Source organism: Emys orbicularis, chromosome 15 (genome assembly GCF_028017835.1).
Source record: "Emys orbicularis isolate rEmyOrb1 chromosome 15, rEmyOrb1.hap1, whole genome shotgun sequence".
NCBI lineage: Eukaryota > Metazoa > Chordata > Testudines > Emydidae > Emys > Emys orbicularis.
Window position 1 is genome coordinate 31,779,678 of NC_088697.1, and position 17,381 is coordinate 31,797,058.

Sequence of the window (17,381 nt, forward strand, 5' to 3'; positions counted from 1 at the left end):
CTTTTAAAATAATTTAACTGCAGTCTTTCCCTGTGAATTCGATGTGCCAGTGAGAGGTAGAGCACTGACAGCCCTAAACTTCTTGTTCCCACAACAGATACAGCAAAATCAGTGATAGCGTGTGCTAACATGAGCTCTGAAAATTTCGCTCTTAGATCATGTCTAACATTCAGAAGGGAGTTCAGTTTCCAGAGCACACTGAATCCTTGGCCTGAAACGGCCAGGGATTCCAACTAGAGCCATTCCCACTAGAGCTGTTTCTAAGAGAAGCCCACTAGGAACTGGAAAGAGACCAGTTCATTTAATATCTGCTAAATTTTGTTTAAAACCCTCATTTATGGGACAAGTAGTATATGAAGTCACCAAGGAATGGAAAGTCGTTTCATTGTTGTTTTATTATATTCCATAGTTCTAGTTTCATATGAACTCCTTAGTTATGATGTTTAGGACAATATACAGAAAGTGTGATTGCATTGATGCAATAAGCATGGGCCTTGTTTCACATGTTCTCATTTAGTACGAAGTGTTTATTCCTTCTAGGACTGCAAAGTCAGTCAGGTGTTGATCTAAGGAAAAACCATCAGTGTGAATGCACCCCCACCCCACCAGAGCCAGAGAAGAGAAACGACTCTGAAATATGGATGTGTGTCTTATGAAATAAACTTTCACTTTAAAAGCAGAAGACCTTTTCTGGGGCACTTTAGGGGAAAATACTGGAAACGTTCACCATTTGTTTAATTCAGCCGTTTTCAAACTGTGGGTCGGGACCCCAAGTGGGTTGTGACCCCATTTTAATGGGGTTGCCAGGGCTGGCATTAGACTTGCTGGGGCAGAAGCCTAAGCCCGAGGGCTTCAACCCGGGGTGGTGGGGCTCAGGTTACAGGCCTCCAAGTCTGGGGTTGAAGCCCTTGGGCTTCTGCTTTGGCCCCCACGCCCTGGGTGGTGGGGCTCGGGCACTCAAGCTTCAGTCCCCCCTCCTGGGGTCGCGTAGTATTTTTTCTGGTCAGAAGGGAGTTGCAAAGCAATACATTTTGAAAACCCCTGGTTTAATTAAATCCATAGACATACATTTCTACAGGGGCCTCCCTTTATAAATGCCTAAAATATTGTACATGTACAGCAATGCTTGTGTACGAAAGTCAGGAGTTGGGTGCTCAAGCTGCCTCATCTGTGTCAGCACACGGGATTTAGAGCTGTATTGTTCCAGGCGGAGCTAATATGGAGTCAGTTTTAAACCAGAGAAAGCTTCCAAACCCAATACCAGCACAATCTTAATTGTAATAATTCAAATGACATCAATTATCAATACTTGCGAGAAGTCAAGGGGGCTTTAGAAGCAGTCAGGATTGACGACCACTGGCTCTTATGCTGATCTGTCCTTAGAGCCTGCCATGCTACCTGCACAGACTAGGGGTGGCAGCATTTATAAAATGCAGGGGGGAAAAAAACCCATGCATCTTAAGTCTTCCTAAAGCACTAGCCTTACACATGTAGCACAAGGGAATTGTTCATAATTAGACTGGGGATCATTCTTCAAGTGTCTACTGAATCTTCATTATATGCCCGACCTCCATGACAAGAGCACAACAAGGTTAAAAGTGATGGTAAAATAATGCAGAGGAACTGAACAATTAAAGTAGGTACTTAACAGCACTTTAAAAAGATGCTGAGGCATGTTTTAGTATCTGTTTGGCAGCCATAGATATGTTTAAGACATCTCATTCCTCCAGCTTATTTACTGGTTTGTAATGATCTGGATATGACTTGCTGATTCTTCAGTCATTTAACTTGCTAAAAACGGAGTGGAGAGAAAATCCTGTACCATTGCTGCAGATATTGCACAACAGATTAGATAAGACACCATAGGGAGCAGTCCTACAATATTCAGGACTATCAGAGGATAATTTAAGCCCCCCCCCCCCCCATCCTCCACGAGCCCCTCCCCACAACCCCTCCAGCTTCTGCTCCGGCTTTTTCCTGTACTGCATCTTACAATACATCCCACCTCCACGGCAAGCTCACAATGACAGCTCCGAGAAGTCATCACTTACTGGACTTTGAACATCAGAGGCTCTGCATCTGAGGCTAGCATCAGGGGGAAAGAGTGAAGGAAATGGTTTCCCAGAACCCCCAAATATAATGAGAGGATACGTCGGATGCTATCAGAAATTCCAGCATTAAGCAAAATGTTTACTTTTTCAAAAGCTTTTAGAGAGTGGTATGTAGCAATTATGTGTAAATGAGTCTAGGAGAATGGCGTTTTTTCCTCACGTACCGTATACAAACAGCATGTAATCCGCAGATGATTTCCCCACCGCATTTGAAGCCTCACAGCGGTATGTACCATTATCTGTTTTGTTTAGGTTATTAATGAGAAGGTTTGAACCCGACACTACAACGTGTTGAGGCATCTCATCATCTACTCTTAACCATTTCACTTCCGTAGGCCTATGCAGGAGGGGGAGAAAGAAACATTTGCATTACTAATTCCGACAATCAAGTCGGTATTTTCAACATTTCATCCACATCCAAATATGAGATCACATGACAGACAAAGACACTAAGGAAATGACGTGAAATTCTTGACCTTCCTGAGTAAGATGCACTGATTAGTGAATACTCTCTTCATTTGCTTTTGAACCACTCATGTCTCACATGCTGAAGCACTTACATTACTTACAATTTATCCTATACCAATTGGAAACGATTCCCTGGGAGATTAATATTTTTTGCCTTGCTGTGCTGTTTCACAGCAATCCAAGCAGAACAGACCTCACCAAAAGATTATCATCTCATTTATTTGGGGGGGAAACCCACAAACCCGAAGGCTTGAGGCCTACGGTCAATGGGCTATACTTGTATGTACAGTAGCCCTTTAAGCATGAATTAAATTTCAACATTTTATTGTAAAACACGTTAATTTAACAAAATTGATACATTTTAGCAAGTTTGAACAGCTTTGAAAAGGGATACAGTTGACTCATTTGCAACATTTTTGTCTCCCCCGTTTGTCAGTACCATTTTAGCAGCTGGAAAATAACATTGCCTCTTCTCCCCACCCCTAATTATCCTTTTTCCATTTGGTAGTCTGTTTTCTCATCTGTTGCTAATGAAACAACAATGAACGTAATAGTTACGCAGCTCAGGGAACAGGGAAATTCCTATAGAGTCAGTGGAGGGAACAAGTGTTTTTGAAGGTCTCACAATGGCAGTAAGACTATCACTGACTTTCATTAAACGTTCAAAAACACGTCAATACAGTATTTGGAATCAAGGAGAAATTCCTCACCATTCTAAGTGAGAGAAAAAAATACTGTACCTCTTAAGACAACTGAAGAATACTATTCTTCTGAGGAGTAAAGGAAAAAAAAAAAACCCAAGCAAACTCCAGAATATTATCTAAACAGAAGTGGGACACCACACCTTTCTGATGCAAAGTAAACAATTGAGAAGCACCGGCCTAAACTTTCCATCAATTCGAACAGTCTCAATGGGCAGTGACATATCTATGAATCAGGCATTATGGCTGACTAATAGATATTCAAATCATAGTAGGGTACATTAAAAGCTTTAAACTGCATCTAAAAACAATAGTAATTGAACGTGTCACCCTGACCCAGTAAAGTAACTTAAAAATTAGTATCGCATGTATCAGCCTTGCAGGCTGTGGCGAATGGGCTGCTTGGCAATCAGAACTCCTGCTTGACAGGTGAAACACTTGGGCTATGTCTACACTACACAGCTTTTAGCGACATGGCTGCGTTGCTACAGCCATACCGCTAAAAGTCACGCAGTGTAGCCGCTGTTTGTTGGCTCTCCTGCCGACAAAAAACTTCCAACCCCAACAAGGGGCGTTTGTTCACACAGGCGCTTGTCGCGGCAAAACTTGTGTCTTTCAGAAGTTCTTTTAGACAAACGTTTTGTCATTCAATTGGCAGTGTAGACGTAGACAGAGTGTGATAGGTGGGACAATATTTAACAGCAAATTAACATTACCCTTTTGATTGTACACAATATCTTGGCAAAACACACAAGTAACCTACCAACATGTGCTTATGCATACAATCATATCAACATGACTAGAGAGAAAGAATTAGTGTAGACACAGTACTATTAATGAAACGGAGAATAAATGCAATCACTATCCCTCTGCTATGGCATTAGGTTCCACAGTACTTCCCTCCCCCCCCCCCCCCCCAAGTAAGGAATTTGCGATGTGTTTAATTTACTCCAATTTAGGTTTTCAGTGTAGGTCATGAGGCATTTGAGATCCTTCTCAAAGTTGGCTTTGCCTTTTGGAGTAAAAGATGAGCTCTTAATTAGCCTATGATGTAATTTTTAAAAAACCTTTTACTCCTGCAGAGACGAAAGGAAAGTTGGGATTTTTTTGCCAAGAGCAAAAGCTAACGTTTTGGCAAGGAGGAGGTCATGAAGGAAATTTTGCTAGAACACACGGCCTCCACACAGCCACATACTTACAAAGGGAGAAATATGGGCTAGTGCTTAGAATAAAAGGACTAATATGGTAGCTGACTTCCAAATACAACTCTCAGTCATTGGGGGACCCTGAGCTAATTGCTTGGTTTGGCTGTGCTTTAGTATCCCAGTTGTAAAATGGGTATACCACTATCTACCTCCCTCACACAGGTTTTGGAGGACTTAAGAGTTTGGAAAGTACTTCAAGATCATTGGATGAAAGATTATGTAGGAGAGTCAAGTATTCTTAAGGCAGCCAGACTCGGGGGATAAGATTTGTTGGTTGTCTCCTGTTGGAGAGCCAAAAGAGGGAGCTCATGCCATTTTTGAGGGTCCCACAAAAGTTTGGGCTTTTCATGGTGACCAAGTGATAGACTTTTGTAAAGAAAATAGATACTGAGAATTTTGAGATTGCCCACCAGGCAATACGAATGGATGTGACAGAGGGGATCTTGGGGCTGGGCAGCAGGGACTCCTGCATTCTGATCTCCTGTCGGCCATCAATTCACTGTGTGGATTTGGGCAAGTACTAACCATTGTGTGCCTCAGTTTCCTGCTCTGTAAAATGGAGGTAACTACTTACCTAGTCCACAGGCATCTGTGGAACTTAGTTAAAGCATGTAAACCTCTATATACAGACTAGGTGTTATTAAAATTGAAACTCAAAATTTGACCTGTTATTTGACTGTGTGGATAAGTTTAATCTTAGTGTTGCCAAGCCAGGTTTTATTGCTATTGGCCTCGCTTTTCTAAACTGACTAGTGATTTTGGGAGTCTCAATTTTGGGGTGCTTACCTTGAAGAGATACAATTTTAATGGAGTTGCTGCTCAGCGCTGTCTGAAAATCAGGCACCTTATAAAGTGTCCCAAGTGGGACAACGAAAAAATAACACCCCCAAAATCTTATCCTTTTGCCATAGACTTTTACATTTCAAGCTTGCAGAGGTCATCAGAAGATTCTGACAGACAGCAAACTTTAATATCGGGCAAGAGGGGTCACATAAATGACTTTTACTGTTAAAGGGGCATAGTTAGAGTCATTAAAAATGTTATACAAAATATATGCAGATTGTAAACTAGTGGGACAGCAGCCACATCTCCTATGAAGTTATGTACAGTGGTGGCAATTTGCACATTCAGAAAGGACTTCATTTCCTTACGTGTAACACCTTAGACCACTAAAATTGAAAGAATTTTGCAACTCTTGTTTACTTATCACCATTTACATTTGTTTAGTTTTTGGTTTTGTCTAAGTTTAGACAATGAAAATGGACTACTGCGTAACTAGGCACAAAAAGATCATGTCTAGCCTTATTTTTCAAGTTCTAATGCAACTCCACAAAGTCACGTTTGGGTTGCAAATATCGCAGGGGAATAGTTCTTTTTTTAAAAATTCCACTGGAATTAAAATATCTAGGAAACTTTCCTCTTAATATTAATTTTTTGAAAAATAAGCTTTTATGACAACTATATTTCTAGAACACTTTGAACCTGGCAGTTACCCTTGAAGGCTATATTTTTGATGTAAATGCTTTCAGATCCCCACATGAAATCAACTATATAAAAACAGTGTTATCACCATATAGGCACCAACATAAAGTTAGATAACAAACAGATTGGGGCAAGTGTCTAATGGGGCACTGCAAGGGTCAGGGTTACTTTCAGTCCTACTGAACATTAGTCATATGGAAAAGGGAGTAAATGATATGTTCATTAAATTCAGAGATGATACTAAATTAGGAAGAGCTGCAGTTACCAAGGAGGACAGAAAAATACAAAGGGGCCTAGAGAGATTAGAAACGTGGGAACAGAAATCATAAAAAGGAGATTCAACTGGGAATATGCAGATTAATATCTGGGGGAAGGACTCCAACACAAACGTTGAATGGGGGAGAAGAAGCTGGGAAACAGTACTACTGAGACAGATTGAGGAGGGATAAAAGGTCGGACATGAATTTAGAATGCAAGGTGTAGGTAGGAAGCCACTGCATTTCTGAGGTTTATACACCTCACATCACTGCCCATGGAGATAGAACTCCAAATCTAGATTGCTCTAAGTACAACTATACCCAGAATAACCTCTTCAGTTCTGGACAAATTACCAAAAAACGGCAGGGAGTTCAGAGAAACATAATGAAGATGATGAGAATAACCCTACATCTACACTATGAGCCAAAGGTGTGATTTCCCAGCTTGCATGCCCGTACTTATGGTAGTTCCATTTGATCTAGAGCGGATATAAATAATAGTGGTACCATGGGCAGTGGTGGCATGGTACCCATCAGTTTCAGGAGTGTTTCACTGTCACCGCCCATACTACTCTACTATTTATACTTGCATTAGTTCTCATCAAGCTACTAGGAGAACATGTACGCAAGCGGAGGAATCACACCGCTAGCTTGTAGTTTAGATGTAGCCTAAGAAAGGGAGGGACTGAGCTCATAAGGAAGAGAAAAGGCTAGATTACGTGATTAAGAAGAGTGAGTCAACATATTAACCTACAAAAGCACGTAAACCCAAAATGGAAGAGGAATTGTTTAAGGAGGCTACAAGGGTTAAACTAGAACTAATGGCATGAAAATAAAGGGGAAAATTTACACGTTGCAATCAGGAGATTTGTCCTGGGGTACAATCTATTAAACTGTATAATAGCATCACTGCACAAAACACTGAAAACACTGAAAACTACACCACTAAAAAAAACAAACAAACCAACCACCACCACCCAGAACAATTACATACAGACAGGGAGAGACTATCTAACCTTACAGTTCCACTCCAACTCTAATGTGCCATAATCTCCACCCCTTGTGACATAATTACTCAGTCATACTTGCACCTTTGTAGGATTCAGTACATAGTCAATGGCCTGGATTTTGTAGATTCATTACAAACCAATTGCCATCTAAGCCATTCCCTGAAGGAAGGGATGTCCTGTCATGTGGCATCCATAACAAAATTCACTTTGTTTCCCTTTGTGCGAGAGAGATCTTACTGCCAGTGATGCCACAAAGCACAGAGTTGCTTCCTATGTGCCCATTTGTGAAAAAGCTCTATTTAGAACTTTGAAAGGAGACATTTTCCACCTATCACTTATATCAAAATGGATACAGGTTAAAATCAAGGTCTTAATATTTTAGCTGATGTCCAGATTCAGAGAACATTCCCCTTCAGCACTCACTGTTTTCATGGCTAAACTATTTTCTCTGCTGAGTATCTCATATTAACTTCCCACGGTAAGAATGTGCAAATCACTTTTCTATAGCATGACATAATTGGCACTGGGTGATCTGTTCAAGCCTTTGAAGTCCCAAACTTACTGTGGCTTTCCAAAAGCTGTGCATGTCAGTTCGAGTGGCTCCCCTTCTCTCGTTAGACCTTGCAGTGGGTAATTCTGTAAAACCCGCACTTGAGGCTTATCTGCATGACAAAAAAAAAAAAAAAAAAACCAAACCATTTGACAAATTATCTCATTGAGCAGAATCAGATTTGTATGCACCCATAAAGGAAAGCCTGGCATCAGTACTCCTACCCTTGCCACCTTCATACCATTCATCTAATCAGTAAATAGATTCAGTATTTTCTCAAATTAAATTGACTAATAACACCAAAACGTGAGACACAGATAAGAGCTTTTCACACTAAGTGCAGCACCACCGTTTCCTGGAAAATGCATTTTGTTACATTGAAGTTTATCTCTGAACTCACTCAAGCTAAAGGGAACTCATTTGCCTTCATGCGGAGGTGAAACCCGAGATATTTGTGGTGCTCAGAATTGATACAGTAATATGACACACAATAAAATGTATGACAATACTTTGTGCCGCTGCATATTAATATTTTCAACTCTACTGGAGGCACTTGTGCAAAAGACAGAAAAATCATGACTGCTGCTGCCTTTGTTTGAGCAATGCCAGGTTCTTGCTAGTCCAAATGAAATTTGTGTAAGTCTCAAAATAAACACAGGGGATTAAAGTGTTTACACCAAACGACACAGCTCACAAATCCTTCAGAAAGGCCCTGTAGGAAAAAGGCCACAGTCCGCAATGAATAAGAAATTCATTGCCTTCAACAGCTGAAACAGATTAAAAATGCAATCTCAACTGTAGCGAAAATGTTATGAACGCAAAAATCAATTCAATACCACAAATGCCATTAAGCCACATATATTTTTTAGAAAGTTACTCAGCTGTAAGGAACGGGGGAGGGCAACAACTCAGTATGCATAAAGGTTGAAACAATTCAAACGTTTTTATTTTGTTTGAGAATCTCTACTGCCGATACTATTGGCTTGTTGCCTTTTATTAACAGTGTTTAACTCATTAACATGCTTCATATGGAATAATGGAAATAAAAAAAAATCCATGGCTGGGTTTCACAATTTAAACCCTCATAATTTTCAGTAATGGAATAAAGTACACTAGTAAATCCTCTCCTGAGATAGCTACACAATAAATGCTTTTTTATAAATGAAACCCTGTCTCATAGATCTTTCTTGTGACTATGAAACCATAAGGCTGTTTAAAAAAATATCATCGTGCTGGTTTACCAGGTCACAGTAAGTGTTTGCAACATTTTAGAGTTGCAAAATGATCATATACTGGATAGTATAAAATATTCACACACTTGAAAACACCAGCTGACCTTCTAGTTACATGGTTTAATTTGTGGCAGCTGCAAAGTAAATCTGTAAGAGTAATTGGTACATATATTCCAGATATTCTTATCAATCATTCATTATTGTTATCATAATGAATCTTTACACTGAAATTTTTATGATGAATTTATGGTCTCCAATAACTAGGTACCAGCTATTAAACATTATATTTAAACATGCCAAGTAGAGCCCTGCGTGGATGCAAAATTTGTATCCGCATCCAATCTGCAAAAATGGTCCACGGCTCTAACTCAGATATCCACAAATAGCAGGGCTCCAATGCCAAGCTCCTAGAATTCTGTAATTAATGAGACCTGCAGTAGTACATTCTGGGGCAGTTACTGCATGCCTCAGATAGCAATAGACGGCATAAGGCCAACAACAGATGGACATTTATGTACAACAAAACTGCCCTGAAATGCGAATCTTGGCGCTTCTTTTTATTATACAGTGGGATTTCTGATAAAAACAAAGACGAGTCGTTAGAGCCACACCTACACCACAGTAGTACAGTACTGGTAAATCAATTAGTTCTAGTCATCTAAAGCTGTTTCCTAATACACTTACAACTTTTCCAGTGGCTTTAAAAAAACCACCAAAAACCCACCCCCGTAATTTTATAAGGCATCTTTATTAAGCTGAATTCATTCAAAAGCTTACACACCAGGATCTAAAGGACCCACTACAACAGCAATCAATTTGAAAACCAACCAACCAACCTTACTACAAGCCATTCTGGATTTGACGAGATTTCTTTAAAAGCACTCATGTTGTGTGCCTATAAAATACACGAAAAGTAGCCTTTAAAGAGGCCAGGATGAAACTTGCTCTTGCTCTCTTGTTGGTAGATTAGTTTATGCCAGCCTGACCAAGCACAATGTTCCGTGGTCTTTAAGTCAACCGATGAAATGAAGAGTGCTGTACATGGAACATGTGGCCTCCCTAGAGGTCACTTGTCAATAACTCTCCGTGTCCGGGCCAGCGATGGTTTCTCTGAATAGGGTGCCTATCTGCCCAAGTGCCAAAGATACAAGTCTATAACGCCTGCTGACAATCCTGACACACAAGTCCTAAGGCTGTCTCCACTTCTCACCTCTTTACATAGAGCCATGCTGCTTCCTGCCTCCAGGTGTGCTGGAACAATTTGTAAAGTGGGGATGTTGAAAACCACTGAACCAAACTCTAAACCCTGTATTTGATGGAAACCACTTCAAGCCAGGGGGTGCAGCAGCACCCCGAGTCCCAGCATCTATGCCTGCCTAGCTCTAATACTAGCTGTTGCAGAAATTGACTCGGCATTTCCTCTTTCCAAAGAGCATACACTGAGCGTACACACAGTTTAAATAGCACGTCTCTTTCAGAGGAGACCCTGAAACGAATGGCGTCACTGACAGTCTGAATGTACACAAAGGATACCATGACTTTCCTCAAAAGGTCAATATTTTGCACTCGAGTCCTCAGCTAGAAATTCCTCTCCATGCTCTGCAGCAGTTGGTTGTCACTCTCTATCCCAAAACGGACTACCTTTCAGCAGGCTGTATGCAAAACAGACGGTCCCACGGGCAACTTGACAATCTTGTGCTTAATACCTATTTTGAAATGGTGGTGCTTAATTCATGTTTTAGGTTTATACAGCGCTTTTCATCTCCAACTCTTCCCGAAGCACTTCTTAGGCTGTACCACATGTAGGCCTGCCTTGTTTAGAGACCACCCTTAAATATTAACCTCACCTTAAAACCATGCAAGGTGGGGGAACAACAGAGGATACAAGCTGCAGCTTCTACTGAAGATATATGTGCATGTCAAACTGTTTTAAAAGGACTGAGCTTTTGCAAAAGGGGCACCAGCTACTGGTGTGGTGAGAGACCGGTGCTGTGCACACAACAAGTACAGCAAAAGTAACAGTAGAGCAAGATTCCTTCCTCCTCATCCTCCCACGTGCCCCTGAGCTGGAGACAGCCCTTCCTGTGGAAGCAGAATAGCAGCTCAAGCCTCTGTGGCTCGTTGGCTGTTTGGACTCCGCAGTCAACGAAGATGTAAACTGTGGCCAACGGGCGCTAAAGGCAATTGACATTTTTAATAAGAGTCAAATGCTTAACTGCAAATTTTCTTTTCTTGCTGAACCCCAAATAGGAGACGGAGAGTGTGATCACACTCAGACACCCCCTTAGAAATACAATCAGCGCATACAGAATGGGATAGTGCAGTGCAGTACATTTAATTTTGGTGGCCGTGTACAGTAATTTCACCGTCCTAAAGAGTGATCACAAGCGGCAGTGAGAGAGAAAATTGCATTATGCTCAAAGTACAGACAATGCTCTTTGGGGCTGTGTCAATCATACCAGATTTGATTCATCACACTCTAATAGCTCGTGGCTCTTCAGGAATTTCAGTGTAAGTGATATGGGGCATACAACAGCTGCCCCTGCAGGACCATCCACTTTCAATACACACTGACTGTGTTGGACCAGAGCCATTAATAATACAACATTATGTGAAATGTTTTTTAAACTCAAGAGAGCTTTTTCATAACTCAGCCCACTTCTGACTTTTCCGACCTGGGAAAAGCAACAAACTAATGATCCTCATGGCTGATACAGCCCATCAGACTGAAGGTTTTCTTTGCACATTGCTGCCTTCAAAATCAACCAAATCAACAAACAGGCTGCTTAAAACACACTAAAATTCATGGTGTGTATATATGAACAGATAGATCAAGAAAAAATATCAACAGGCCACTCTCAGTAACACCTAGCACGCTAGTCTATTATATTCATTCAAGAGAGCAGATATATAGGCATAGCTGCAGCATCTCTCCTGCTGCACAAGCCATCTCAGAAGACAACTAGCTCTGTGTAAACATGAAAGCTTGTCTGTCTCTCTCACCAACAGAAGTTGGTGCAATAAAAGATATTACCTCTCCCAGCTTGTCTCCAATATCCTGGGACCACCATAGCTACAGCACTGCATACAACAATTCCAGTATAAACTAAAGGAGTTTGTAACCCAAGTTGGGCATGCATGGACCAGAGAGAAAACTTGCATTGGTGCTGAGAAAATGAGACTTTATCTAGCTCTACATGTTCATTAATATAGCATTAAATATTTTGTTTCTTGATTTCAAGTATGAAACGCTTTTTAAATGCCAAATCTTTTGCCAGCTGAGAAAATTAGGAAACTGAATCTTCTAATAACTCAATTAAAAATTATCTTGCTTAAGTTATGAGTTTTTAAAGTCTTAATATTTTAAAATCTATTTTCTGATTGTGTTAATCCCTAGTTTTAATCTCTCTGCTGATCTAGGAGACACTGTTTCCTCAGAAGAAAATATTTTCAGCTGAAGTAGAAGAATTCCTGTCTACCTTCCTTTACGTTAGTTTAAAAATCATCCAAGATGTACTTCACAATACTCCTTCCAATAGCTTTTGAGGCTCGTGAAAGTTTTATATGTATTCTCATCTCCTTAATCTATGGGTTTTGACCTGTGTTTTACTTTAATAGGCATGATATATTGTCTGAATTAAAATTAACAAGGAAATTGCTCATAGAGCTTTGATTTTCACCAGTTTCTAAATCAGACTGCATATATTAACTCCAGAAAAAGCAAAATTAGTCAGAAAAAAATATTTAAGTTAGAGGGGAAAAATGTCTATTTAAGTTAATTATAAGAACACAACTTTTGAGTTAAAGGGTAAAAATGCAAACAGAAAAAGCAATCAATTCAGTTGGCATTTTAATATGAAGCTTTGCAGATGCAATTAGTGCATAAATCTAGACTATAGATTAAGACCTGGGGATAGGCCCTCAGGGAATATATTTTTCAAAAATGTCAGAAGCATCAATATTTGTATATTGGCTACTATGTATATGTAAGTGCCATCTTTATCCTAAAATCAGCTGTCCCCTCTTATCAGGGGATTATATTTCATAGTGGAATGGGTAGGGACTTAAGAGTCTAATAGGTCTTTCCACCTCAGCTTTTATTATCTTAGCAGCACACATCTGTATCAATGTTATGGTCCATATAATGGTTGAATAGCAACATGGGATTATAAAATAAACAGCTATCAGATCGATAGACCTCATTTTTAAACTAACAGTTAAAGGGATGACTGACATACAGTGGGTCTAAAGGAGCCTTTCTGATCTCAAACAGACTTTTAAAAAGTCATCCCTGAAACATAAAGAGAAGATTTAAGCATTTAACTTGTAATAGTAAAGAAATATTAAAGTTAAGATGCGCCAGTCTTCTTATTCCCATTGTGCCTTTTCTTATTCTTTTTTACACAATGACATGCTTTCATTATATAGTGTCTAACCTTTAGTCTGAATGTCCAGCTTAAGTGTTGCGACCTTGATGTTACTGAGATTAGTTTTTTTATTTAATATATAGCATGCAGCTCTTGTTAAACAGCCAGTTACACTATTAGAGGCACTTCTCCTCAGATGGTGAACTCTGCGACCGTTGCCACCAATTATATGTCCTGCTATACCCAAACTTAACATAACAGAAGTACAGCCACCAAAATCATAGGCATATACAAAGAAATGGTTAATTATCTGGTTTCTGGGGGCCATAGGTAGCAAAATGGTTAATTTTTCATTTTAAAAAGTACAAGGCTTTGGTTTAAGTCAGACAGACAAGACGGGGCTTTTGAACGCAAAGATTTTGTGTAGAATTATTTCCCATTTTATACATCTAACTGCACACTGCTGCTGTATGTTTGCCGAGCCTCACAGCAAAACTATCAAACCCAGGCCCTACTGTATGTTCTTCATTCTCAACAACATTCCTCTGAGAAAACCTTATTAATGAGCTTGCAAACGAGCACACAACTGGGAAATGTCACAAACAAGAGCGACTAATGCCCCAGAAAATCAAATAACTCAACACTTGGCTGATTGTGGTGCCTTTCATATTTACAATAAAAAAACATAAGTCTCAGATTCTGAAGGGGTCAACACCTCACTGAACAAAACAACTCATTTATTTATGTTCAGAAATCTCCAGATGATAAATTACATTGATGTTAATCACTTCACTGCATACCATGCAATTAATATCTGTACTCACCAGAAACAAAGATTACTGAAAGTATGAAAGCATACATATATGGCTGATTTTTAGCATAATTGGGTACAATGAATTCTCCTGGCATAACAAGCGGTTACAACTGTTTCCATGGGTATATATTTTTATAAACATGCATGTAGGACATAAAAATCTATGTTCAATTAATTAGAATTTAAACCCACAAGAGAAAAAATACAGAGTTAAGGCTTATACTTTGTCATCCATTTCCAGTGCTATAACAAGCAAAGGAAAAGTACCACAAAGACTGAAGATTAATCTTTAACACATTTTTCTGGGGGTATTTTCTCATTTCAACTCCTTAATGATATTTTAATGTATTTTGTTGCTGTTTCCTCTCTAAAAATTATATGCAACACAAACACCCATCCACTCCTCGTGCAATAATGAATTCTAAAAGAGACAGCTACTCAAGAACCATTGGAGATATCTGAACTAATACCATGCAGCACATTGTATCAATCCATCGCAGAGTTATACATTTGCTAGTGTGACTATTAATCAAGCATGAAAGAGTTATTGTTACTGAACACAGTTGCCATTTGTCAAACTCAGTTTTGCTTTTAAAAACATTATTAAGACATTATGGCCTGCTTGTTTGCAGAGATTTCATTTCAATAATATCTCCTACATTCATAAAGCAGCATTTATCTTAAAAGTTCAGAAAGGATTAGACTTTGCCACCCTTTACTCACGATGCTATTAGCTTACTTCAGGGGTCGGCAACCTTTGGCACGCGGCTCGTCAGGGTAAGCACCCTGGCGGGCCAGGCCAGTTTATTTACCTGCTGATGCGGCAGGTTTGGCCGATCGCAGCCCCCACTGGCTGCGGTTTGCCGTCCCAGGCCAATGGGGCCGGCGGGAAGCCGCAGCCAGCACATCCCTCGCCCGCGCTGCTTCCCGCCGCCCCCATTGGCCCGGGTCGGCAAACCGCGGCCAGTGGGGGCCGCGATCGGCCGAACCTGCCGTGTCAGCAGGTAAATAAACTGGCCTGGCCTGCCAGGGTGCTTACACTGACGAGCCGCGTGCCAAAGGTTGCCGACCCCTGGCTTACTTCATAGAATCACAGAATCTCAGGGTTGGAAGGGACCTCAGGAGATCATCTAGTCCAACCCCCTGCTCAAAGCAGGACCAATCCCCAATTAAATCATCCAACAGGTTTTTGCCTCATATCCCTAAATGGCCCCCTCAAGGATTGAACTCACAACCCTGGGTTTAACAGGCCACTGCTCAAACCACTGAGCTATCCCTTCATGAGTAGGATGAGCTACTACTCAACATAAGAGTGGCAAAAACCAAACTCCGAGTTCATTTATTTGAGAACTTGCAGCTCACTTAACTACTTTGCACACTTCACAGTACAGTAGTAAAGTGATTGTAGTATTTTTCTATTAAGTCTTTCTCATATCAGACATCATCACGGCCCTATTAATCCAAAACAGGGAGCAGAGTCCTACAGTGCTAGCTATCCTTATCACACACAACACAATACAACACAACACAAGACTGTGCTTGTCCCTCTGAGTTTACAGTCTCAGAACATGACAAAATGCTTACAAATAAGCAGAAAACCAGGTAATAATGGAACAATCACATTAAGCATAATGAGCAACAGCCTTACTAAGTCTTTGCTAAGAAATGGGGTCAGACCCCATTGTGCATGGGGTCATTATGGGGCTTGTGAAATAGTGAGATACAAATTCTACTGCACACCCAAAGGACTTAGAAAACACCAGAAGTCCATGTTTTTTTCCCCTGCAACTCTGCATGAGTAGGCTTACCGGCAGGGGATTGAAGGATAAGGACCTCGCTGCCTACTGATACCACAGGGGAACGTTAAGTGAGCAGAATATTAATGTCACAATGGAATTTGGCTAGGACACTAGCCTTATTCTAATGAAAAGTGCCCTGGAATTTCTGATGGTAACCACGAGCAGTTGGGGCATCTTTTCTCTCACATAGAGGTTTGGCCGCTGCAGCAATACGCTCCCCCAGAATCATGTTGAGGCATAGTTCTAAGTAGACTGAGACATCAACTCTACTTCCCGCATCACCTGAGGCTGTGCCTTCCCTGACACAAATGTCTCCCTCTCCATCCCTACCCTCAAGTGAGATAACAGATGCTCGTTCGCTAGCTTACTATAAAATCCTAGTGGAGACAAGGCAGCTGCATTTTTTTCCCTGACATAGGTGAGGCAAAGGTCAGGGATGTGGATGACCTTGCCTAATTTACCCTACAGTAAAACTCCACTTGTCTCCACTGTTTTGCTTTTACAGCTAGCACAGCTGCACACATGCCTTTCTGAGCAGTGAAGTCAGAGCCTAAGATGGAATCCATTGTCCCTTAGAGCACCGACTCCCCACCCCAGCCTATTTTAGGAGATGTAGAGAGCACTCAGCCCAAGGGAGTAGGGCTGAGAGCCATTTCAAAAAGTTAGCTCTTAGGAGTGGTTGGTAAACGAAAAAGAAGCTGAAATCTTTAAATTCTTTGAACTGTAACACACAAGAAAACGTACAAATGAATTGTTTATAAAACTCATTGTAACAGGTCACTTTGCAGGCTGACATCTTGTACCTCAATTTCCAGTGGAATGATTTCCTTTTCTTAACAGCTGAAAATATATTTCTAATGGAATAGATATATATTTAAGGGCAGCATTCTCAAGAGCACCTGCATGAATTAGAAGCAGAAGTGCTATTGACCTTCAATGAGACTTGAGCTCCTAAATCACCAAGGAGCTTTTGAAAATACTATTTTTAGGGTCCAAATTTTTAAAAGGGAAATTTTACCCTGGCTATTTTATAGTGGTAATTTACACCATCTGAGGGGACAATAGGAGGAACTTGTTTATTGGGGAAAGGTACTTGGACTTTTCTGCAATCATTTGGCTTCTTTTGATGGCTACCCCAGACTAGTCTTCTCTTTGATCATTTGCATTTGCACCAGGCACATGTTGGTTCATCTGTGGTGAGGTTTCTTTTTCAAGAGCATGACAGAGAAAACATTACCACAGCTGCTATTAACTGTGTAGGGAATAACCCAAGTACATTTTTCTTGGAAAATTACTATGAAATATGTAGGAGAACATCTGAAAGCACTACTTCTGTTTCAAGACTACCCTTCATAAGGCCCAGATTACGCTGAGTTCATTCAGCC

At 40.4% G+C, this 17,381-nt stretch overlaps 1 protein-coding gene across 1 annotated transcript in view; it reads right to left on the minus strand.

Moving 5' to 3' along the window:
- Window positions 1–17,381, minus strand: part of CADM1 (cell adhesion molecule 1) — a 290,220-nt gene that overhangs the window by 46,689 nt on the left and 226,150 nt on the right. Inside the window, exons 6-7 of the mRNA XM_065417204.1 lie at window positions 7,797–7,896; window positions 2,276–2,448 (exon numbers count right to left, since the gene is read on the minus strand). Of these exons, the coding sequence (XP_065273276.1) occupies window positions 2,276–2,448; window positions 7,797–7,896 (273 nt within the window). The remainder of the gene's footprint in view (window positions 1–2,275; window positions 2,449–7,796; window positions 7,897–17,381) is intronic.